The sequence below is a fragment of the Musca autumnalis genome, unplaced genomic scaffold, assembly GCF_047663935.1.
Source record: "Musca autumnalis isolate F117 unplaced genomic scaffold, ASM4766393v1 scaffold_1, whole genome shotgun sequence".
Classification (NCBI taxonomy): Eukaryota; Metazoa; Arthropoda; class Insecta; order Diptera; family Muscidae; genus Musca; species Musca autumnalis.
In genome coordinates this window covers 293,670,142-293,695,095 of record NW_027411644.1, presented here as the reverse complement: position 1 = coordinate 293,695,095, position 24,954 = coordinate 293,670,142, and the positions used below count along the sequence as shown (strand labels likewise).

General features: G+C 35.1%; 1 protein-coding gene across 1 annotated transcript in view; it reads left to right on the top strand.

Moving 5' to 3' along the window:
• Positions 1-471: 471 nt before the first annotated feature.
• The window catches only part of LOC141392123 (collagen alpha chain CG42342), a gene marked incomplete at its 5' end in the record, with an annotated part of 158,389 nt that continues 133,906 nt past the window's right edge, over positions 472-24,954 (top strand). Inside the window, 6 exon segments of the mRNA XM_073965078.1 lie at positions 472-555; positions 5,036-5,143; positions 5,264-5,332; positions 11,935-11,988; positions 13,026-13,205; positions 15,882-15,987. Coding sequence (XP_073821179.1) covers positions 472-555; positions 5,036-5,143; positions 5,264-5,332; positions 11,935-11,988; positions 13,026-13,205; positions 15,882-15,987 — 601 coding nt within the window.

Here is a 24,954-nt window from a genome sequence, read left to right as displayed (position 1 = left end):
TTTTTTAAAATAAATTTTTAATTAAAATTAAATTTTTAACGTAATTTTATGATGTTATAAAATAAAGTTTAAATCTTTTAAATTTGCATTTAAATTTTATAGAAAAAAGTATAACTTTACCACTGCATATATATCATTTGGAAAACATCCCAAAAACACATTGTTGTTGCTGTTGTACATGTCGTTGCAACAACACTTGTTATGTCATTGCACTTCGACACCAGACTCCACAGATAGTAAAACTTTCCCGGCATTTTGTGGCATAATGAATGCATAAATAAATACAAATGGGGGCTTTTGGCTTTGGCAAACCTGCCAAATTCACCCCCGTTGGGATGAAATGTAAATTTTTTAATAATAAACCGGAAGTTATGCTGGACGGAAAATATAGAGTGAAATAAATTGATTAAACAACTAAAAAAATAGTTTCCTACATATTTAACAAATTTTTAACGTGTGGTCTTATTTATTTCAGGTCCTCCCGGCCCACCAGGTCCACCCGGCAAACGGGGGAAACGTGGCAAGAAAGGTGATCCAGGCGAGAAAGGTGAACCGGTAAGTATAAAAAAGAAAATGCATTTAAATTACTTTTGTTATATTGTACTTTTTTATACTTTTTTTACTATTCCCGTCCACAGATACCGCCCAAAAATTAATGATACAGTCAACTTACTTACTTAGCTGGCCCATTACAGAACATTTGTTCTATAGACCGAACTAAGAAAAGATCTTCAATTCTCTGTTTTAGCTTCGCTTTCTGGATCCACTTGTATTTCTTCATCCACTTGTATGCTTCATCAAAGCTTACGCCTGCCGATTCTGCGTTTACCGCCATGTGGCTTGTATTCATACGCTTTTTAGCGGGTTTATCATCGCTCATTCTTATGATATGGCCTAGGCAACGCAATCGTTGCATCTCGATACGTTTAACTATATTCATGTCTTTGTATAGCTGATATAGTTCGTGGTTCATACGGCGTCGATATTCACCGTCAACGCAAATCGGCCCGTAGATCTTTCGAAGAATTTTCCTCTCAAACACACCAAGCACTGTCTTATCTGATTGCGCAAGTACCCATGCTTCGAAGCCATACATTAGCACGGGTAGTATCAGCGTTTTGTATAGTGTTATTTTTGTTTGGCGAGATGCGGCTTTGTTTTTTAATTGCTTACTTAAGTAACTTACATAGTAGCATCTGGTGGCCAATACAATTCTTCTTCTTATTTCACAACTGATGTTGTTTGTTGTGTTTATGGCAGTGCCGAGGTAGACGAAGTCTTTAACTACCTCAAAATTATAGGTACCAACTTCCACAGTTGGTCCGAGCTCTATGGGCGCTTTGCGCGTCGACACCATTAATTTGGTCTTTTCGCCGTTTACCGCCAGACCCATTTTCGCAGATTCTGCTTCGACCTTCCTAAAGGTATCAGTTACTTCCTTTACTGATCGTCCCATGATGTCTATGTCATCAGCATAAGCAAGTAACATGTGGCTATTGGTGTAAATTGTGCCATATTTTTTGACATTTGCATCTCGTATTACCTTTTCCAGCAAAATGTTGAATAGGTCACACGAAAGGCTGTCTCCTTGTCTGAAACCTCTTTTGGTACTGAACTGTTCGGAGAGGTCCTTTCGAGTTTTAACTGAGAACCTAGTATCAGTTAAAGTCATCTTACAAAGCCGTATGAGCTTTGCGGGGATACCAATTTCAGACATTGCATGGAATGCCTTTGATAGGAGGGGACTGTCGAATGCTGCTTTATAATAGACAAAAAGGTGATATTTTTTGATCTGCATCTCATGGGTCTTCTCGAGGATTTGCCGCAGGGTAAATATCTGGTCAATGGTGGACTTGCCAGGTCTAATGCCACATTGGTATTGTCCAATTATTTTGTTGACCATTGGCTTTAGTCGTTCGCACAATATCCGTGACACTATCTTATAGGCAATAGGGAGAAGACTTATGCCCCTATAGTTGGAGCATACAGTCTTATCTCCATTCTTGTGGACGGGACACAGGATGCTCAGGTTCCAATCGTCGGGTACGCGTTCTTCCTGCCAGATGGTGCTAACTAGCTGATGCATACACCTTATCAGAGCGTCGCCTCCGGTTTTAAACAGCTCGGCTGGTAAGCCATCGGCTCCTGCTGCTTTGTTATTCTTCAGCCGGTTGTTTGCTGTTTTTACCTCATCTTGGCCGGGTGGTATTCTATACCATCTTCTGGGATTGGATCTGTGGTATCATCGTCTTCGCTACTATTGGATACCAGCAGATTGGAGAAATGTTCCTTCCATATCCTGAGGACGCTATCTGTATCTGTTACCAGATTACCTTGCTGGTCTCTACAGGAGGATGTGCCTGTACCAAAGCCATCTGTTTGATGTTTCACTCTTTGGTAGAATTTTCGGACTTCATTCTGGCTCCTGTACATCTCGATTTTTGCACACTCCCGCTTTTCTATTTCTCTCTTTTTCTTGCGGCAAAGACGTTTCTCTTCTCTCATTTTCTCCCGATATCTCTCTCGTGCGCTACGCGTTGCTACTGATTGTAAAGTACCTCTACGAGTATATGCCGCATTTTTCTCTTCGGTAGCAGCACGAAACTCCTGGTCATACCATGAATTCCTTTGTGGAGGTCTCTGGAATCCAAGTATGGATTTTGCGGCTGTTTGCATGGAGTGGGCAATATTTTGCCATTGTGTTGTTATGTTATCAGGACGAGGAGTGCTTTCATTAAGCAATTGGGCTAGTTGAGTGGAATATGCTGTGGATATCTGTTGTGTTTACAGCCTATCGATGTCAAACTTCCGCGTTGTGTCTGTTCGTGCTTTATTTGCAACGTTTAGACGGGTACGTACCTTTGTTGCAACAAGGTAATGGTCAGAATCAATGTTTGCGCCTCGGAACGATCGTACTTCCAACACGCTCGATGAATGTCTTCCATCTATCACAACATGATCAATTTGATTACCTGTTCGTACCATTGTCAGATGTTTCACTGTGGAGACTGAAATATCCGACTGTTGGGTCAAAGATATTCTCCTTTCCAATTTTGGCATTAAAATCGTGTAGAATAATTTTAATGTCATGGGCAGGGCAACGGTCATATGTTTCTTCTAAGCGCTCGTAAAATATATCTTTGGTCTGTTCGTCCTTTTCTTCAGTGGGAGCATGAGCGCAAATAAAGCTGATGTTGTAGAATTTAGCTTTTATTCGAATTGCAGCAAGTCTTTCATTCACTGGGGTGAAGCTGGATACCAGATGTTTTAGTCTCCCACTAACTACAAACTCATGCTTTACGTCATGGCAGCTATAATTTTAGGTGTTGTTGTGACGCCTTTCCCAATCCATCGTATTTCCTGTATGGCAGTAATATCGGCCTTGTACTTTTCAAGTATGTCTGCCAATGCGAAGACTGCACCTTCTCTATAAAGAGTGCGAACATTCCAGGTTCAGATTCGCAGATCATGGTTTGCGGGGTTCGTCAGCTTTTCTTTCGTTTTTTCATAGTAGGCTGTTTTTTCTAGGGGAGGGTTACTAACCCGACGTCCAAACCCAAGTTTTTAACGTTCTTATGGGCGAACGCGCGGCGCGTGTTAGCTCACTACCTTTAACGGGTGTTAAAGGCAGTTCCCCAGGTGACACCACGGGGAGGTCAGTGTCCACTTGAGATGAAAGAGGGAGCAAGATAAATCCTGGACTTTGCCCTGTTAAAACGGGTCAGGACCGTTTTTAGGTATCTTCCATCCCCTACGTCACACAGATACAGTCAACTACAAAAATGAAATTCGCAAACAATAAAATCATTTTAACGTTTCCCATTGCTTAGTTCTGGAAATAACAAACTGTTCAAAACTCAAGGAAATTTGAAAGGTTTGTTATTTACGGACCCGAACAGGAAAGAATGATTTAAAAAAAATCGAATTTTGAGCTTGATGAACCGTTCCTAGAATCGTTATATGTTCTATAAAGTTGTTTACCGAAATCTTAGGTATATTTTTGTAGTTGACTGTATCCTTAATTTTTGGGTGGTTCTGTATCTGTGGACCGGAATCGGAGAAAAAACTATAAAAATCGAATGTTTCAAAAGTTTTTGGCTATTTTCACATTTAAGAACTGGTCATAGACATTTCGTATGTTCAAGAAAGTTGTTTGATGATATCATTTCTACATTATTGTGGCTGATGGTTTCGTTGAATTTTGAACGGTTTAGTATCTATGGAGCAGAAACCAAGAAAAGAGGATAAATATCGCAACTGTTTTGCTATTTTGGTCATTAGGAACCGTTTCTACAGAGCTTGTATGTTCTGGAAAGTTGTTTATTGAGATCTATGGAACATTTTTCTAGTTGGTTGTTTGCTTCAATTTTGATCGGTTTAATATATGTAGACCAAAATCCGAGATCAAATTTTAACGGAAATTGGACCTTGACTATCTTGACATTGAAGATGAGGCTGAATGGATTTTATGTGTTCCTAATTATTATTCTTTAAGATGAGAGCTACTACCTTGCTTTCACGAGTGAATCCAAATTGTTAGCGATTTAGAAGATATGAGCCTAACAAAATGATGCCTTTTGAGATCAAGGCCTAAGGCCTTTAGTGACCCATAACTGTGAAAGTGGAAGTGATAAGGAAAAACGCCGGGACACGTATCTTCTTATTTTTGGTCTTCATTCTGCGGCGTCAAATTTGGTTAATAATTTTCGTGTGATATTAATTGGGAATCTTTTGAAAAATATTTTGCATCTCTTCTATTTGTCATAGTCTGACGGGTATTTATCTGTCAGCCAATCCGATGCTTCTAATACCCCACACCACAATGTGGAAACAAAATTATAAGTCTGTTCTCGCTAAATTCATATAACACCGCGAAATTCCATTGACCCTAGAATTTTTGAATTTGAAAATAAGTAAACACCCTAATGTAGTGGTGTAGTCCGAATATACTATTTTCTTACTTATTTTACTTGCTTTAATGTCAAAATCATTAATCATTTTTAATACATTTCTTTAATTTAACAATTCTTTATAGGGTATAAATGGCATTAATGGTGAAAAAGGTGCTCCAGGCAGACCGGGTGAGAAGGGCTCCAAAGGAGATGTTGGTCATCCGGGCATTGATGTTTTCCAAACAGTAAAGGTAAGTTTGCGTATCTCCATGGTTGGAATTTACTATTAAAAAATAAATATAAATAAATGTGATTCTAACAATAAATGTTTCCCCTCCATCCCATTTTACCACCAACGCCAACTAATCTAGGGCCTAAAACGATCGGTAACAACGTTACATGGCGGTACTTTAGGCTATGCGGAAATAGTCGCAGTAAAGGTATTTCTTTTAAAGCAAATTTTTTTCCAACACTTTAACATAAGTCAAAGACATAGAACTGTAAAGACTGGAAAATATGGATAATGCACAAATGTTTATGAATCAAAGTATATAAACATTTTACAAACAACAGGGGTATGTTAATGATAAAAACCCCATTAAAGCGCAATTCGGCTTATACAAATTGTAGGAAAGCAAACATTTTTGATTCCATAACAGTTTCCATTTCATTGAATATGAACTTGGCGGTTAAAAACGCCAAAAATGGTTAACTACTTAACAGAATGTTGTTATGATATCGTAACAACAGAGCTTAATTCCATCTATTGACAAATGTTAACAATTGAGTTTTCCAATCTTTATGTATTTAAATCTTTGCAAAAGTGTTTATTTGATGTTTGTAGTTGAAAGTTGTTTTTTTAAGTAGAAATTTGGTTATTTTTTTCTTTCGCTATATTTCTTTTTTTAGAAAAGTAGATTTTTAGAGTTTTTTATTTATTGTTAAAGGTCTATTACGGAGGTAAGAAGATTGGAAATTTTATGGAATTCTCCAAATATTTAAAAAAATATTTAAATTTCACATTTACGTTTTTAATTAAATTTTAAAGGTATTTTTTCTCCTGTTTTTTTTTTCAAAGTGTTAAAAATATTATTTTTTTATTCAACTTTTAAGATTTAGCAACAAATCCTCATCAGTTCTCTTAATTATTTGTATTGAAACACAAACTTTTCCAATTTTATATTGACCCGAAAGACTGGGTAGTCCATTTGAATAAAATTTTCCAAACATACTTAAAAACTCTCGCAGCCGTATATACAAAAAATATACATACATATATGGATATAAAAACTTAAAAGGCACGAAAAAGTTTGTAGGACCGACATGGCCATTTTCGTATTCAAATTATATTTTATATCCTTTCCCAAGCATATTATCTACTCCATTTGACTCCAACAAAAGTTTCTCCTCCGGGTATAGGTTTTTAAATCCTGCTATGATATTTTTAGGCATCCTAATTGTATTTAAATGGAAAAACAAACCTTTGCAAAATCGTTTTTATTTCGTTAATTGTCCATCTCTTCATTCCCTTTCGAAACTTTGGTAATTTACCTGAGCAAAATTACTTCTTAATAAAATTTGGATTCTTTCGAGTAAATTAAATAAACTGAAATTACAAAATAAATACCTAGATTGCATATGGCCAAACGCCTTTCAAAACGAAAATGTCAAAAACTTTTAAAAAGATAGCACGCACACAGTGAAAAAGTTTTCTTCTTTTTTGGATGTATACCAAAGAAGAGTTTACAATTATTGCTAAATACTTTTGAGAATTTCAGGCTTAATATCTCCCACAAGTGAATTTCAAGTTTTTGGGGCATTAAATTATTACTGTTATATACAAAAAATAACCATTCATAGGTAAGAAACAACGAAGTTCTCCAAGAAAAATGAAAATTATTAAACTTGCCCGAAAAAACATGTTGAGTCCGAAATAAACACCAAAGAACAATATGACCAAGTGCGAGTTTTCCCAACAACACTTCATTCGTTTCAGGCTCAAAGGAGAAACACAAAAAACTTTGGTAATTTTATTTTCTTTCCATTTGATATTCTTGTTGATGTTTTCTTCGTTTTGTAAAAAATACCCAAAGTTTATAATTTTTTTTTTTTATTACTCAAAAGAAAAGAAAAAAAGAATCAACCAACAATGTGTTAAAGAAACATTAACTTTTCCCCCACAAGCAGACTAGATACAACAATGCGGTTGGTTATAAACAAAAGGCCGGCCGGCATTAGTCCATGGCTGCAAGAAAAAAGGAAATTTGGGGTCAAAATTTATATCAAAAAGTGGGCAGAAACAGCAAAGGAAAGGGTTCAAGAGTTGTTTTTCTGCTTATTGTTGATAATGATAAAATAATGAAAACTATATTGCATAAAATTGAAAACAAAATGATGTGCCAAAATGAATTTAATTATATTTGAGGAAGCTGAAAATAATATGTCTATATAAAATGGAAGATTTGTGGACTTTTAGTAAATATATTGGTTCCTTTTTTGGGTGAACCAAATTTTTTGGTTAGCGTTTTGACTTAAATAGCCCAGTAATATCAGTGCCCAAGGGAAACATAATATGGACATACCAAAGTAATATCTAGGAGCCCCTAAGACAAGTGCACAAAGAAATTGTAATGCTATAATTGGAAAAAATGCCATCGGGCTTATAGACTTCAGGACTGCAAAAACAAATTATATTGAGCAGTACCATATTTTCCTCTGTCACCAGATAAAGTACCAAGATTGAAATGTTAAAATGGACGAACGTTTAGAGCTTCAATCCGAGAAGCGAATGTCGATTCGAAACATTTCCATATATCAACCAAAGGAACAAATCTTTTTAGTGTGGCTCAAAAAGTGTGATCTAACACAGAACAAAAATGTGACGTCTAGAAGGTGCAAACAACATGTTGCAGACGTCAACTTCACAAAACTTGCCCACTTGCTGGAAGATAAAACTTCTTGTACTGAAGTGCAATAACAAAGTATAACCATGTCTTTCAAACTGCCGGAAAATGTATGTGCATTCCCACTAGCTTCCCCGAAGGGACACTGGGGGCTTCTCTCATATCAATGAGTTCTCTTCTATTCATATTAGCCCATTGATATGTAGAGGAAACTACCATACCATACGACTACTACCACACAACGGTGTTATAAGTGAATTCAGAAAAGCGATTAATCGAGTAAAGAGAAATAAGGCAACAGGAGCGGAACTGAATTTTAGCGAATATTGAATGGCGGAACCCATACACAACGATTGGAAGCTCAATCTGAAATATCCCGGGTACCAAAAAGGAGACACCACGGTAATGAGTTCTAAGACCTGACTTGTTGATTTGTTCTATATCAGACATCACTCTATAACAAATCCCATAAAAGACCCATGAATAGCAGATCGACACATTCCACAGGGTCGAAGGCGTTCCAAGACATGACAGAGCTTGGAATTACTCTGAACTTTGGACGATTATACTGTGCAACACTGAAAATGCAAACAGCTTCTCCAAAAACCCTAATTGGGTTTTGTCTTGTCAGATCCAGTTCAGATTTGATCATCTAAACCTGACTAGAATTAACTTTTTGAAAAAATATATAAGAGCTATATCCAAATCTGAACCGATTTCAATAAATAATTTGGCAATTTTATTTCTAGGCACAATTCCGTCACACATTCCAAATTTCACTGAAATTTGACATACATAGCGTGTTTAATGAATGCATAAAATACATGACATTTTACAACAATGACATGTTTTGAGGAGTTCTGTATTACATTCGAGCGAATATTTTCCCAATAGATAACAATAAGAAAATGTTAACAGTTTTGGAAATATGTAATTTTCATATACATATATTCTAAAATTTGAATTTTTATATATATTTTATATATTTCTACAATTCAGTTTTTTCGAGTTCATTATTTCTCCAAATATTTTCTTCATGTTCTTATCTCCAAGTTTTCTTCAGAGGTCAGGAGAAGATTCGCATTGGTTTCAGAGATATAGCCCAGAATACCTTATAAAAGTCAATATTTAACCATGTTTAGATGGAGCCATAAAATCCTAGTTGGATCTGACACAACAAAACCCAACTAGGGTTTTGTCGTTTGGGTCTCTAATTTCAACAAATCATCAGTTCAAATTGTTTGCAAAATATTACCTTATAAATGTTGCTCATTGTTATTTAAAGTTTTTGGATTATCATGTCAGGAAGCATGACATTGCCACAAAAAGAGTATATCGCAGTATCGCAAGACCACTCTCGGTAAAAATTTTAAAATTGTCCTCGAACAGCCATTGATGTCATAGGTGTTCTTAGAAATTTTGGATCACTTTCATGGTACATTTGAAAGAAAGGTTCAGCCAAATCGGAATGGCAATTCGTAAGTTATCGGGATTACCAGTCCTGATTACCAGGCACGGTTTTTCGGCTATTATCTCAGGAAGTATGGAAACAACCCGGAACAAATTCACCGTTGTACTAAGGGACGCGAGCACAACCTACTGCACTATTTTTTATACCCTCAGCATATATGCTAACGAGGGTATATACACTTTCATACGGGCAAAATGTGCCTCACCGAAATAATGGTTTTAGACCCAAAGTATGTTTGGACGAAATCCGTTTCAGACAATTTGGAGTCGATTTAGCAATGCCCGTCCGTCTGTCTGTCTGGAGCGCACGATAACTCTCGAAAGGATCAACCGATTCGGTCCAACATTTGGCTTTCGTAATATTTTGTCTAAACTTAGTTTAAGTTCGAAGATGGGTTATATCGGTCCACTCCTTCCGGCACCTTTCCCACAAAAGTTCGAAATTATTCGAAAAGTTTGTGCTCACGATAACTCTTAAAGGAAGTAACCGATTTCGTCCATACTTTGCACATCGTAAAAATTCTACCAGACTTAGATGAGGTTTCAATATGGACTCAATCGGTCCACTCCCTCGGATAGCTACCACACAAATTTTTGGATAAGTTCAGTTTAGGACCTGCTCTCGAATCGCTTTGATTTTTGTTATAACAACTTGTATTCACAGCCCCCATGCAACGGTACCAGTTTAATCAGGGGCAAGTCAATACTTCTTGAGAAAATACCCTAAAAGGTGTAAAACAAAAACCCTATGACAACGCGTGTAGTGGTTGGAGCGCAAGATAACTCTCGAACGGATCTGCCGATTCGGTCCAAAATTTGGCCTTCGTAATATTTTTTTCCAAATTTAGTTTAAGTTTGAAGATAAGCCATATCGGCTCACCCCTGCAGGTACCTCCCCCACAAAACTTCAAAAATGTTCGGAAAAATTGTGCGCACGATAACTCTTGAAGGGAGTGAGCGATATGGTCCATACTTTTAAAATCTTAATATATCTACCAAATATAGAAAAAGTTTGAATATGGACTATATTTGTCCACTTCTTCGAGTACCTCCCGCACAAAATTTCGGACAAGTTCACTTTAAGACCCGCTCTCGAATCACTTTGATTTTTGTTGAAGCAACTTGCATTCGCTGCCTTAATTGCAACGGTAAAAGGTTTTTCAGGGGCAAGTCCACACTTCTTGAGAAAACAACCCGAAAGTTCGAAAAACCCCTATTTCACCATATCGTCGGTATCATGCTTAAGTGTTCCATACGCCATTTGTCTGTTTTGAGATAATCGCATTTTAATGTTTTGCGTCACAAGTGTGTGGAGCTGGATAAAGCAAATATTTATATTTTTGACTTGAAATATTAGTAATAGTATATAGAACATATTTGCAAAAATTTAGAGGAATATGTATTGGAATATAATAGTTATAGAGATTTTTTTAAAAAAAGGATTTTCTTCGATTTGTTCCATATCCGCACTTATGACACAAATGTGAAATATTGTAAATCACATGGAACAAAGTGACAAAAAAAAAAGTTTTTAAAATATTAATTTGATAACTGAAAAAAGTTTTTGCTTTCCCGTCGAGGCATGAATATCTCGGAAACTAGAGCAGATAGTAGAAAGCCGACTAGAAATTCAGAAAGAGCATACCGGAAAACCCTAGAAACCACCTGCATCTCAAAAAGTCAAAAATGGCGTATGGAATACTTAAGCATGACACCGACGATATGTAGTACTCGTAGCTGAAGAGCACGAGAGTGATTCACTTCGAGAGTGATTAACCGATTTGGTCCAAAATTTGGCCTGACTAGTGGGAAAGATATGACTCCCAAAAAGGTCCACTTCCATAATAGACTATGTCGGTCCATTCCTTCGAGGTACTTGAAGGAACACTGTTGAAATTTAATCTTAATCCACATTTTTGTCGGCAAGTTCAAATGTCCAAAAAGGGCCACAAAATTCTAAAAAGATCCTAAATACATTCGATCTGTCCGTTGATGAAAGTTTCAATTCACATAGGCTGAGGGCAAAGCCGACTGTAATTTTTTGCTTGTTAAATTTTCAAAACGACCTGCCATGGGCGGTCCCTAACACATACAACGTTTCAGCAAAGTTGGATGTGTTTAGGGTTGGGCATGATCTCGGTAACCTTCAACAAAGTTCTATTAATGTCTCATCTGCTCCTAACGAAAAAATAATTTGATCAAGCAACTGTATATTTTTCGAGTACATAATTTATTTAGGGAAATGAATTTTTAATACTGAATCGAAACGAATGCTGTGGCTATCTACTTTCGGTGTCTTTAAATTTCGCGACCAATATTTTTTTTATGTTTTATTGAGTTTAGTCTTATTTTGTTCATTTTCACATTTAATTTGTTTCCCTTTCCATACCTTGTGATTTTTGAATAATCGGAAAACCTCATCTCTCCTATATGTTCCTTCCTATCCTATTGTATCCTTAAATTTTATTTTTATTTATATAACTAACTTAATTTTCCATTCTAATTTCAATCATTTTTATTGCTATATTTTTTCTTTTTCTTTCTATTTTTATGTTTTTGGTATTATAATTTTTGGTGTAAAATTGGCAAAATAAATAACAACAACATAAACAACACTTAATTAACACTCTTAACAAACATAAATCCGATCAAATTAAACAAAACAAAAGGGTTTACAAGAAGCCGGTGTTAATGTTTCAACGGCAACTGTAATACAATTAAAGGTAAGTTGTAGAGTTGGAAAAAAGGTATGCATACAGTTGTGGTTATGGTTATAAAGAACTTTGAGGAAATGTAATATGTAAATAAGATAACACTTGCTGCTCAATTCGATGATTTATTTATTCTTCTGGGATAATATTCTAAAAAAACTGGGATATTTGCATGTTAATTACAGCAACTTAGTAATCTTTCACAATTGTCGAATCAAACAAAAAATAATAAGAAATATTTTCGGATGAAAATCAAAAATTTTAAAAAATGTTTTCACTGTAGTTAAGATGTTAACATACCGGCCATATATACCCAGCAAAAATACTCATTACAAATTGACCTACTAACTCGTTATTTTAACAACGGCATGTCACTAGAAATCAGTAGTTATTTTTCGGTCACTAAAAAGTATATAAATAAGTAGTTAGATAAGTAGTGACGACTTAAAGTAACCCGAGAGTGACTACTTATTTATCTACTTTTTAGTGTCCAAAAATAGCTACAGATTTCTAGTGACATGCCCTTGCTAAAATAATGAGTTAGTAGGTCAATTTGTAATGAGTATTTTTGCTGGGTATATATGTTTATGTATATAAGGCCTTGAGAAGAGCAGCACATTTCTGAGTGTTTACATGCTGTCTACATATCAGTAAGAACTTATCTGTACGTGGACATATACATATGTATGTATTTAGGGAGGATTCGATTAGGTACCGACATATTTACCGTTTCAGAACTTTGAAAAATATTTCCTAATTTTCTTATTTTCGTCAGAACAAAATTATTTTTAGATGGATTTATTATGTATTTTTTTTCTGTAATAAGAAATTGGAATAAGAAAATCATGTCTCTCCTTGTCAATTTTTAGTTTCCATTAAAGTTCTCTATAACCAATTCCGACTAGTGTGTCCTTTTGCATGTTGGTATGAAATTTATATTTTTGGCTTTTGGTACATTTAATTTCGAAATTTATATTAAGTAGTTGTAGTTGGGTTTGTTCTTTTTTTCAAGGAAATTTAACTAATTGTTAAAAAATGTTTTTATTTAGGGTGAACCCGGCGAACCAGGTCCTCCAGGACCACCAGGACCCCCTGGCGATATTGGCTCGCCTGGCCTGAATGGTGAAACAGGTCCACCAGGCGAAACAGGACCAGCTGGTCCAGCCGGTCCTCCAGGAGAACCCGGACCAGTGGGACCACCCGGTCCTCCTGGTCCTGCGGGACTTAAGGTAGGTGATAATTTAATGTTAAAAATTAATTTTAAATTTAAATAAAATATTAAACTAAATGCAATGTAAACAAGTAAAAAAGCATTAAGTTCGGCCGGGCCGAACTTTTCATACCCTCCACCATAAAATATTCATTCCTGTCCCCAACTTTAAGTGAGTACGTTAAAATGTCAGATAATGTACATAAAATGCTTCATTCGGGAGGCCCTTTTTTATGGTGCCTATATCTAACTGTTGACAATTTTTGGTGGGCTAGAAATTGGGAGGTACTGTTATATAGGGGTTATAATAAAACATGGGTCTATGTTGAGAGTTTTTGATGGGAGCCTTTAATGTCAAAAAACTCCTAATTCGGTTAAAAAATTTAGCTAGAATCCTCAAAATATCGAAAATCGGTACATAACGTGGGAACTTCAAATGTCATTAACAGCTAGTTCGGAGGTATCTGGGCTATACGAAAATATGAACTTAAATGAACAATTTTTGTTGCAGAATTTTTGTTGACTTTTAAATTTCAAATTACAGAAAGTTCGTCTAAAAAATAAAGCTAAGGTACGGAAAATCGGGAGGTTTGTTTTGTGGCTATACAAAAACGTCGACCTACGTTCGGTTAAACATTTTAAGTAAAATCCTCAAAGTACCGAAAATCGGGAAGTATCGTTATATTGGGGCTATGTTGAAAATTGTTGATGCAGATGTGTGGTGACCGCTACAACCTTCAAATGTCAAATTACAGTTAGTTCGGTAAAAAATTGTAGCTAAAATTGCCAAATTACTGAAAATTGGGAGGTACCGTTACATGGGAGCTATATCCGAATATGGACCTATGTTGACAATTTTTGATGGAGAGGTGTTGTGACCACTAAGAACTTCAAATGTCAAATTACTGCTTGTTCGGTTTTATATTGTACGTAAAATCATCAAATTACTGAAAATCGGAAGGTACCGTTATATGGGGGCTTTCTTGACAATTTTTGGTGGAGAGGTGTGGTGACCACTAAGAATTTCAAATGTCAAATGTTCAAATTACAGATAATTCGGTTAAAACTTGTAGGTAAAATTCTCAAAATACCTGAAATCGGGCGGTAACGTTATATGGGAGCTATACCAAAACGTGGACCTAGGTCCACAACTTTTGTTATATAAGTTTAGCTACACTTAAGAACCCTAAATGTCAATTGATAGCTAAATCGGTCTGAAAATGTAGATAAAAACGTAAAAATGCCGTAAATCGGGGGTACCGTTATATGGGGGCTATACCAAAACGTGGACCTAGGTCCACAACTTTTGTTATATAAGTTTAGCTACACTTAAGAACCCTAAATGTCAAATTATAGCTTCATCGGTCTGAAAATGTAGCTAAAAACGTCAAAATACCGTAAATCGGGGGTACCGTTATATGGGGGCTATACCAAAACGTGGACCTATGTCCACAACTTTTGTTGTATAAGTTTATTGACACTTAAGAAGCCTAAATGTCAAATTATAGCTACATCGGTCTGAAAATGTAGCTAAAACCGTCAAAATACCGTAAATCGGGGGGTACCGTTATATGGGGGCTATACCAAAACGTGGACCTATGTCCACAACTTTTGTTATATAAGTTTATTGACACTTAAGAACCCTAAATGTCAAATTATAGCTACATCGGTCTGAAAATGCAGCTAAAAACGTCAAAATACCGTAAATCGGGGGGTACCGTTATATGGGGGCTATACCAAAACGTGGACCTATGTCCACAACTCCTAATATATAAGTTTATTAACACTTAAGAACCCTAAATGTCAAATTATAGCTACATCGGTCTGATAATGTAGCTAAAAACGTCAAAATACCGTATATCGGGGGGTACCGTTATATGGGGGCTATACCAAAACGTGGACCTATGTCCACATCTTTTGTTATATAAGTTTATTGATACTTAAGAACCCTAAATGTTAAATTATAGCCAAATCGGTCTGAAAATGTAGCTAAAAACGTCAAAATACCGTAAATCGGGGGGTACCGTTATATGGGGGCTATACCAAAACGTGGACCGATATAGCCCATCATCGAACTTGACCTGCCTGCAAACAAAAGACGCATTTTCCCAAAATTTCAGCGTCCTATCTCAATTTTTGTGGATGCTAGAGTGATTACCACAGACGGACGGACGGACGGACGGACGGACGTGCTCAGATCGACTAAGAATTTTACCCTGATCAAGAATATATATACTTTATAGGGTCGCAAATGAGTATTTCAATGCGTTACAAACGGAAAAACAAACTTAATATACCCTCCATACTATGGTGGAGGGTATAAAAAGAACAACACACCGAGAAGGACATTATACACAAAACAATGCAAAAAATACTAAAACAATGTTTTAATATAAATGACTGTCCCTTTTTGTGTTGTCATGGTTTATGGTTTGTTGCCTACACCCATCACATCACTTACATGTGGCTTTGTGTGTGTTTTTAATTTGAGACTATTGTTGTTATTGTTTTCCTTTTGTTTACATTATGTTTCTTTGTACCTTTTTACATTTCTCAGGATATTTACATGACCTTAGATAAATACTCTTTATGCCTCGATGCTTCTTTACTTTGTCTTTAATTTTTGTTGTGTGTCTAAATATTTACTAAAATTGACTTGTCCGTTTTCTCTTTATCCTTTTTCTGATTTTACCAGGGTGACAAAGGAGACCGTGGAGATCGTGGCCTTACCACAACAATCAATGGTGATGAATTTCCAACAGGCATTATTGAAGGTCCACCCGGACCTCCAGGACCACCAGGTAAGAAATATAATAAGATAAAACAAACAAAGATTTGTGTTTAGCCTTGTCTGGTTTCAAGTAGTTTTGAAGAGGATTTGTCTGCTTTAGATGACATGCAAGGAAACTAAACAAAAGCCAGGCCATTAACTCTTTGGCAATAAATTAGCCGGATATAATCACTAAGGGGTCTATTATCTTTTTGTTGTCATAGAACCATTTAGCCTAACATATTTCCAATGAAGTGGAAATCGTTAAAGAAATTGAGTTGTTTATTGATGTTGGTATCGAAAAAACTCGAACGAAAATTAGGAAGGTTATAGAGTAAACAATATTTAGTATGTTATTCTCCTCCCTTAAGACAGTCTGATTTTCTTAAATAAATAAATCGACAGGCCACTTTTCTCCTTTGAGTAAACAAGAGCAGTCTGTTTTGCTGAAAGTTAAAACCCTCAGCATATAAAAAATAGGAGTGGTGACCCTAAATGTACAGGTCCCATTTTTTAAAATGTTCTGTGAACAGTAGTGCGATTCTCTAAGTAATTTTTTGAGTTACCGATAATTGTCGGTAAAATTAAAATGCTTATAATTTCTGTAATTGCCGATGTTTTCGGTAAGTTAGCGACGAATAAAAACCAGTCGTAAATGTCTACCGATAGCAAGAGTGTTGTCAACTTTTATTTGAACTTTTCATTCATAATTTTGCGTTTTAATTTTACCGATTTTTGTCGGTAACACAAAAAATTTGTTGGAGAATCGCACTACAGATCCCTAGTTTTAAAAATAAATGACAAGTTAGTGTTTGGACATTTCCAGAGTAAATTGTTTGTGTTGTAGGTATCATAAACAGTGGATCTAATTACAAAAAAAAGAAATAAAATAAATAAATAAAAATTGCCGACAGAGGTATCCCTTTTGGAGGAGGTACCTTAAGTAATGGGCAGACATAGTCCATTTTGGAAGTGTGTCTTATTTTGGGAGTCATTCCTCTCTATTATAATGTTCCTATCGAAAAATGGATTTGTCACAAAGCACATCATATCGCTGTAAAAAAGACTGCTAGGCGTGCCTTCGTTAAAAAATTTTAAAGTATCTTCGCATATACCCTTAACCGCACTTTAACAAAAATGTTGAGTGGTACCCTAAGGAATGGACCTATAGGGCCCACTTTTGAACTTAAACTAAGTTTGGACAAAATATTTCTAGATCAAAAGTTTGGACCAAATCGGTTCCTTAGTTTACCCCTACAATTTTATTGAATATTTTCGAATTTACCTCCTTTCGGACTTACCTCTAGATCAAAAGTTTGGACCAAATCGGTTCCTAAGTTCATCCCTACAATTTTAGTGAATATTTTCGAACTTACCTCCCCCATAAGCACCATTTTCGAATTTCATCTAATATTCGAAGAAATATTGCGATATGCAAATTGTGGACCAACGCAATATTCGGTTCGGGAGGTGTCGTGCGCACCAGCACCACTAGACATGCTGGCCGTAGAGTTTTTTACAGTTTACGGCTCATTTTCTCAGGATGTATGGACTTCCCACTGAAAAAACTTGTACCATCGTAAAGGAGGCCCTAACCTGCACTTTTCGTAAATTTGGTGTGGGTGGTATCCGAAGGAGTTGGCATATAGAGTCCATATTCTAACCTGATTTATGACTCGTAGAAATATTACGATGTCCAGAGTATGGACCAAATTGGTTACTGCCTTTTTGAGAGTTATCGTGCGCACCATTTTAGGGAACAGTTTTGAACTTTTGTAGGGGAGGTACCCAAAGGAAATGGACCGATAAGGCCAATCTTAGAACTTGATTTAACTTCGGACCAAATGTTACGATTGCCACATTTTGGATCGAATCGGTTTATCTGTTCGAGAGTTACCGCTCGCGCCATCCACAACACATGGTGCCATAGCGGGTTTTTGCAGCGTTCAGGACATGTTCGCAGGAAGTATGGAATACACCATCGTATGGGGCAGCGAATACAAGTTGTTACAACAAACTTAAAAAGGATTCAAGAGGAGGACTTAAACTGAACTTTTCCGAAATTTTGTGTGGGAGGTACCAAAAGGAGTAAACCGATATAGCCCATATTCGAACTTTATCTATGTCTGGTAGAAATATTACGATGTGCAAAGTATGTAAGTAAGTATAGTATCGGCTAATCCCTTCGAGAGTTATCATGCGCATAATTTTTGCGGAAGACTTTGAGCTTTTGTGGGGGAGGTATACGAGGGAGTGAGCCGATATGACCCATCTTCGAACTTTAACAAAGTTTGGGCAAAATATCACGAAAGCCAAATTTTGGACTAAATCGGTTAAACCGAGAGTTATCGTGCGTTCGAGTCAGACAGACGGATGGACATTGTTCAATCGACTCCAAATAGTCTGAAACAGATTTCGTCCAAACATACTTGGGGTCTAAAATCATTATTTCGCCCGTATGAAAGGACATTTTGACGTTTTTTTTCACAAAAATGATTTCCTGTAGTGAGAATGAATGAACTTTTGTCTACTAATGCCTAAAATAACATGCATTCCATTATTATAAAAAGAGGTTCCGCACAAACCACTTTGATTTTTTTTTTTCTTGAAAAAATAATATGAAATGAAAAAAAATTCTTAATAAATAGTTTCCTGTTGCACGAATGAATGACCTTTTGCCTATTAATGATTAACATAACTTTTATTTCATATTAATATTGAAAAAGTCCCGCACAAACCATTTTTAATGTTTTTAATATATGAAATGATGTTATATATAATATAAAATGATATATACATATGTATGTAATAATACGACGATGAAATGGTGAGAAACCAACGGTTATGTGTTATGTCGTGTACTCCTATACATTGTTTTCAGTTAAATATCTGCTTATAGTGACTTCAAAAAATATTCAAAAGTTCTGAAAAATAAAAACTTTAAAAGCTTTTTGAGCGGAAGCTTTTTTTGTCGAATCACTTTATAATTAAGATTTTAGAAATTCCTCACGCTATGATACAGGGATATGAAGTCGTAAAAAAGTCATAACCCTAGTATATACCCTCATTAGCATACATGCTGAGGGTATAAAAACGTCGCAGAAGGGACAAGGGAGACTTCTTCCATATCAATGAGTGACCCCGATTCATATTAGCTTAATGATATGGGACCTACTGTTTATCGCCGGCAAGCCTAGCGGCATGTCTTAAGACACCACTTGCAGAGAAGTTTTACATGACTGAAATACTCAGCCAAACATTACACTAATGTTACCTGGCCTGGAAATTGAACTCGGGCACTCAGCGTGCAAGTTGTGCATACCATTGCACTACGGTGGCACCCTTGAACAATGAATAATGTCCTTAAATTATTTTAACAAATTTAAAATAATTTGCAAAATATTGAAGCGAGTTCAATAAACCAAATACTAAATTATTGACTTCATTCTTTTGTTTCCTTTTTTCCTGGTAATGGCATTTACAGTAGCGAAAAGAGAAACACTTGAAAATTCAACGTCAATTATACGCACGAAGTGTTAGCTGATGATAGCAGTCAGCAGCATCGGCGGGTAGTAGTGAGTGTAGCATTCGTAATGTAATTTAATGTTCCATTAAAATTCATAACGCACTTTTGAAATTTAATCGCATAAAAAATTTAATAATAGCAACAAGTCGATGGACCACATCAGGGCGAGAGCGTCATCGTAAATGAATATTAAACGATGATGAGAATACAATGGCTCTCAAAAGATGACAGTAAGAGGAATATCAATCAATAAATGAGAAACAATTGTTTTTCACTTTCGTATTCACACGAGGCATTTTTATAGATTTACTGAAATGGCAATGGAAAGATTATCTGTGATGAGATTTTAATGAGTGAAAAATAGGAAATTATGTATCAGCTCAAAAAATACATCGAGAAAAATGGGATGAATAAGTTTAAAGCATAAAGTGGTTCACAAAAAATACATAGATAATCTTGAATTTTTTTTTCAAAACATATCGACATTTATGGGGTTTATGTGGAGTCTAAAACAGCATAATGATCTGTCAAACGGTACATCTTATCTTAATCAGTGACAACTATCAGGAGAAGGTAATTATTAATATGTTGTACAACAAAAGGCTTACGGACATTTGGATAAGATCAACAAAGAACTACTACAACAACTACTACCAGAAATTACTAGCATTAGTAGTCCTCAGAACAATACTTCTACTTCGTATTCTATAAATAATAATAATAAAGTTTATTATGGTAATAAATTTATTTAAAAGAAATTTTACAACCATTGCAACCTCTTTCCTTTCGTCTGTGTGTGTGAGAGAATGAAGGACATTGGACTTTTGAATAAATACTAGCAGTAACCTAAGTTATGCTTTTGGTGTTCAAAACATTTTGGTTAATATACTTGAACAGAATATGAGTATCCTCCGGAGAGTAATTTTGGGATAATTCATTATATTAATGATTTGTAAGGTAAAATTTTAGAAAATTCTACTCAACAAAGGTAGTAATTTAGAAAATGAACAATGTTTAATTTCATTAAAGAGTATTTAATAATAAAAATAATACAAAACTAAGAGAAAATTTTAAATGTAAAAAGGCGTTCTTTATTTAAAATATTTAATAAATCATAAAATATAAACTATAAAATATCAAATATAAATTATAAAATATAAAATAAAATATAAAATACAAAATTTAAAAAAATATAAAACATTAAATATAAAATATAACATATAAACTATAAAATGTAAAATATAAAAAACAAAATATAAAATATAAGATATAAAATGTATAATATAAAATATTTAAAATATAAAAACAATCTCTCTTTATGTTTATTCCTTGAATTTTTCATTTATGCTACAAATTACATTTAGCTAACACTTTGTTCACATTTACAACTAAATGAAATGCAGATTTGTGATCACTGATGCCAGAAGTCTTAATCGTCTAATAAAATAAATCCATTAATTTTTTGTATATAAAACATTTCTGGGCTTCCCTTTTTTGTTTCTCATAAACGGAAGCCATTACCCTAAAAGAACCGTTACCCCAAAGAACCATTAACACCGATTTCCAATCAAACTTAACCCGACCTTTGGTAATAAATTTCATATTTTATTAATGTGTCAACAAAACTCATGTGGTACTCTTTATTTCTACATTGAGGGTAAAACCCCGAGTCCATAAATCTCTAGGCCAAGCATCTGTATTTTGTCACAAGACTTTATGCCGACATTGTTTTCGACCAGGAGTTGGGGGAGGGAAACTCTTTTTATTATGTGTTAAATATACTACACTTCCCCCCACGGCACATCATACATACAGTCAGAGTCAAAAGAAAGTTTACACCTCACAAAAAGTTGTTAATAGCATAATTACACCGGTATAGGGATATAATAAATATAAAATATAAATGCAGTTTTTTTAAGTGTTTAGTGGTGAATTAAAATCCACAAAATATTAGGCCTTGCATAAGCTTAATTATGAAATAAATGAAGTTTGATAAAATAACCCAAAATTTTAAGAGTCAAAAGAAAGTTTACACTCTTGCCAAAAGTAAGACATTTTGTAATCCTTTAGCTTGACATGCTTTTATTTAGGCTTTTTAACTTATTTTCTTCCTATTCGAGTGTCTAAATAGTAAATCCACCAGTATTTTGCGGGATATCCGGTGATAATACCCCATTGGACCCGTAGTACGGTTTTCGGGCAATTTTGGCACAAAATGAGGCTTTATTTAACTTTCTTTCGATTTTTTTCGGTAAGTACTCAGTGGATTTGAGGTCTAGAGACTACAATAACTGATCCTAGATGCATGGGAGTAAAATATAGCAATTTGTTATTTATGAATATGGGCTAAGCTTAAAAAGCCCTGCCCAAATGTCAGATACCCCTTTGGTATAGGCCCCATTTCAGTTCACTAGGATCAGTAATCTCGTGTCAATACGAGTATCTAATATTGTTCTTGTATCCTTGAACCCATACAAACCATTTCTTTGAACCCCGCTTCTGTCAGGTACCCGATGAACATATATAAGACACTCTATCAAGTTTGATTCTATATACAACATTTTCACCGTTAAAAACTTCGTTCATAATTTTCCACAAAATGTATTTTTCTATTTTCATAACCATTTTCATATATTTTGTCGCAAAATATGCCACAACTGTCGAAAAACATGAACGAAGCTTTTAACGGTGAAAATGTTGTATACAGAATCAAACTTGATAGAGTGTCTTATATATGTTCATCGGGTACCTGACAGAAGCGGGGTTCAAAGAAATGGTTTGTATGGGTTCAAGGATACAAGAACAATATTAGATACTTGTATTGACACGAGATTACTGATCCTAGTGAACCGAAATGGGGCCTATACCAAAGGGGGATCTGACATTTGGGCAGGGCTTTGAAAGCTTAGCCCATATTCATAAATAACAAATTGCTATATTTTACTCCCATGCATCTAGGATCACTCATTGTAGTCTCTAGACCTCAAATCCACTGAGTACTTACCGAAAAAATTTGAAAGAAAGTTAAATAAAGCCCTATTTTTTGCCAAAATTGCCCGAAAACCGTACTACGGATCCAATGGGGTATTACCACCGGATTTCCCCAAAATACTGGTGGATTTACTATTTAGACACTCGAATAGGAAGAAAATAAGTTAAAAAGCCTAAATAAAGGCATGTCAAGCTAAAGGATTACAAAATTTCTTAGTTTTGGCAAGATTGTAAACTTTCTTTTGACTCTTAAAATTTTGGGTTATTTTATCAAACTTCATTTATTTCATAATTAAGCTTATGTAAGGCCTAATATTTTGTGGATTTTAATTCACCACTAAACACTTAAAAAAACTGCATTTACATTTTATATTTAGTATATCCCTATACCGGTGTAATTATGCTATTAACAACTTTTTGTGAGGTGTAAACTTTCTTTTGACTCTGACTGTACATAGATACCCAATGGATCAATATTGGGTGTGTTCGTTTACTCAACAATTTCTACAAATTCGTACAAGTTCAGTAACTTCTGGTAATCGGCTAAGGTCTTTTGCATTGTACTGTAGAGTAAACGAACAACATCCAGTAACAATTTGTACAAATTTTGAGTAAACGAACACACATATTGTATACAAAATAAATAAAAAATAAAGTGTGTTTCTTGGCGGATTTAACTGAAGATTTGACATTTTGCTTATTTTCAATTAAAATTTTGCTGCCTATGGAAAAACAATAACAAAGTGTTTGTTCATATGATAATAATGCCATCCATTGGTAATTTGAGGCTACCCGATAAAGTGGCATTTCATATACTCTCACCAATAAGGAATTTATTTCCCTTTTTCAGATGGTGTGTGTTTTCTGCTATTTCTTGTTTGCTGCTTGGCACAACAAAAAACAATAAAAACAGCAGTTTTATTTTATCGAAAACAAAATAAACAGTTTTCCATTTTTTTAAGAGTGCTAACGGAGTGTCTAAACAGCATCCAAGACAAAACAAAGAATCGAGCAAAACGCCACAAAATTCCCCACCAGCAAGCGTAGCTGCTAGAAGATCATAAATTTCTCCCCACCCACCGATAACCGTTGTATCCACCAGAAAACAAAAAAAAAAAAAACATTTAGGCGAATGTGTGAGAACACATTTCAAAGTCTCGTGTCGTGCGTGTTTTAGATCTTTTCCGTGAAGATATACATAGATGGTCTGGAGATATGAAACGTTTGTTGTTGCTTATTTGATGTTGCTTCTAAAAACTTGGTGTGTTAATGTTATTCTCAGTTGCTATAATTTCCTTTGGTAAATTTTTTCCATTTGTCCAAAAGATTCACAGTCATGTGAGGAGTTTATATTTCCTTCAATGGCAAAATTTAAAACAGCAAGGTTTCCAAAAACCTAATAATGATAACAAACTAGCAACTTCCTGTTTCGATTTTTAAATAAAAGTTGTTGTGGCACCCACCACAATTTCTCTTTGATATATCTGCCTTCCATTAACCATTTCTACGATTTCCAAATAACCATTTTAAAAATCTACCCTTTCAAATTGACCTTCACCTCAAAATAACTAATGTCGCAAAACCAATTTATACTTATTTCCAACAACACACACAACCGTGGTCCTAAATCAACTAACCTACCAGCTGTTTGATAGTAATCAATACAACAAAGTATTTAGGACAGGGCTCAACAACAATAATATAAACATTAACTAAAACACACTAACAACAACAGCAACATCTAGGACAAAAACATTATGTTTACTACTTATACTTTTACCCCCTTATCGCCCGTCCAGCCCGTATGAAGCCATTAAACAACACTCAAGTGACTTAATTAAGAAGAATGAATGTTTGTCCTTTTCCACAATTTACACAACAAAGGACACCCAGAGGGTTAATGGACAACCATGTCAACGACGACAATAACAAGAGCAAGAACAATACTAATAAACATAAAAGGGATATGTAGTAAATAAAAACAACAATAACAAATACCTAGGTAGTGTCTTGCAGTAAGGTATGCTGGGAGTATCACCTTGGGCTATTGACATGCTACTGCTAGCGCCATATAACTTCTTTCATAAAGGATATGAAATACACACTACTCGTGTGTATACATATGTATATGTAAATAATTCGGAGACCTAAGTCGTCAGATGAATATAGTTTTTGTTAGTCCCTAGGAAAATAAGATAAACTTTTTTCTAAAAAACCTTGCCTTAAGTTGACTGATGTCTCTAACGCCCATTGAAGATAGTGAGTTAGCATGTGCCGCTCAAAAAAGACTAAGTAACCCATAAATAAATCTTCATTAGAACAAAACGAAGGAGACTAAACTATTGCTTTAAAAATGATCTACGAATCTGGGCTTGTGTACACCGCCGTGTATAAAGGCCTCCACTAATTATCTGTCAAGCTGTCGGTCTTTTGTGAACATTTGTGCATGATAATTGGTTAGCAAAACATTCAGTCATTACT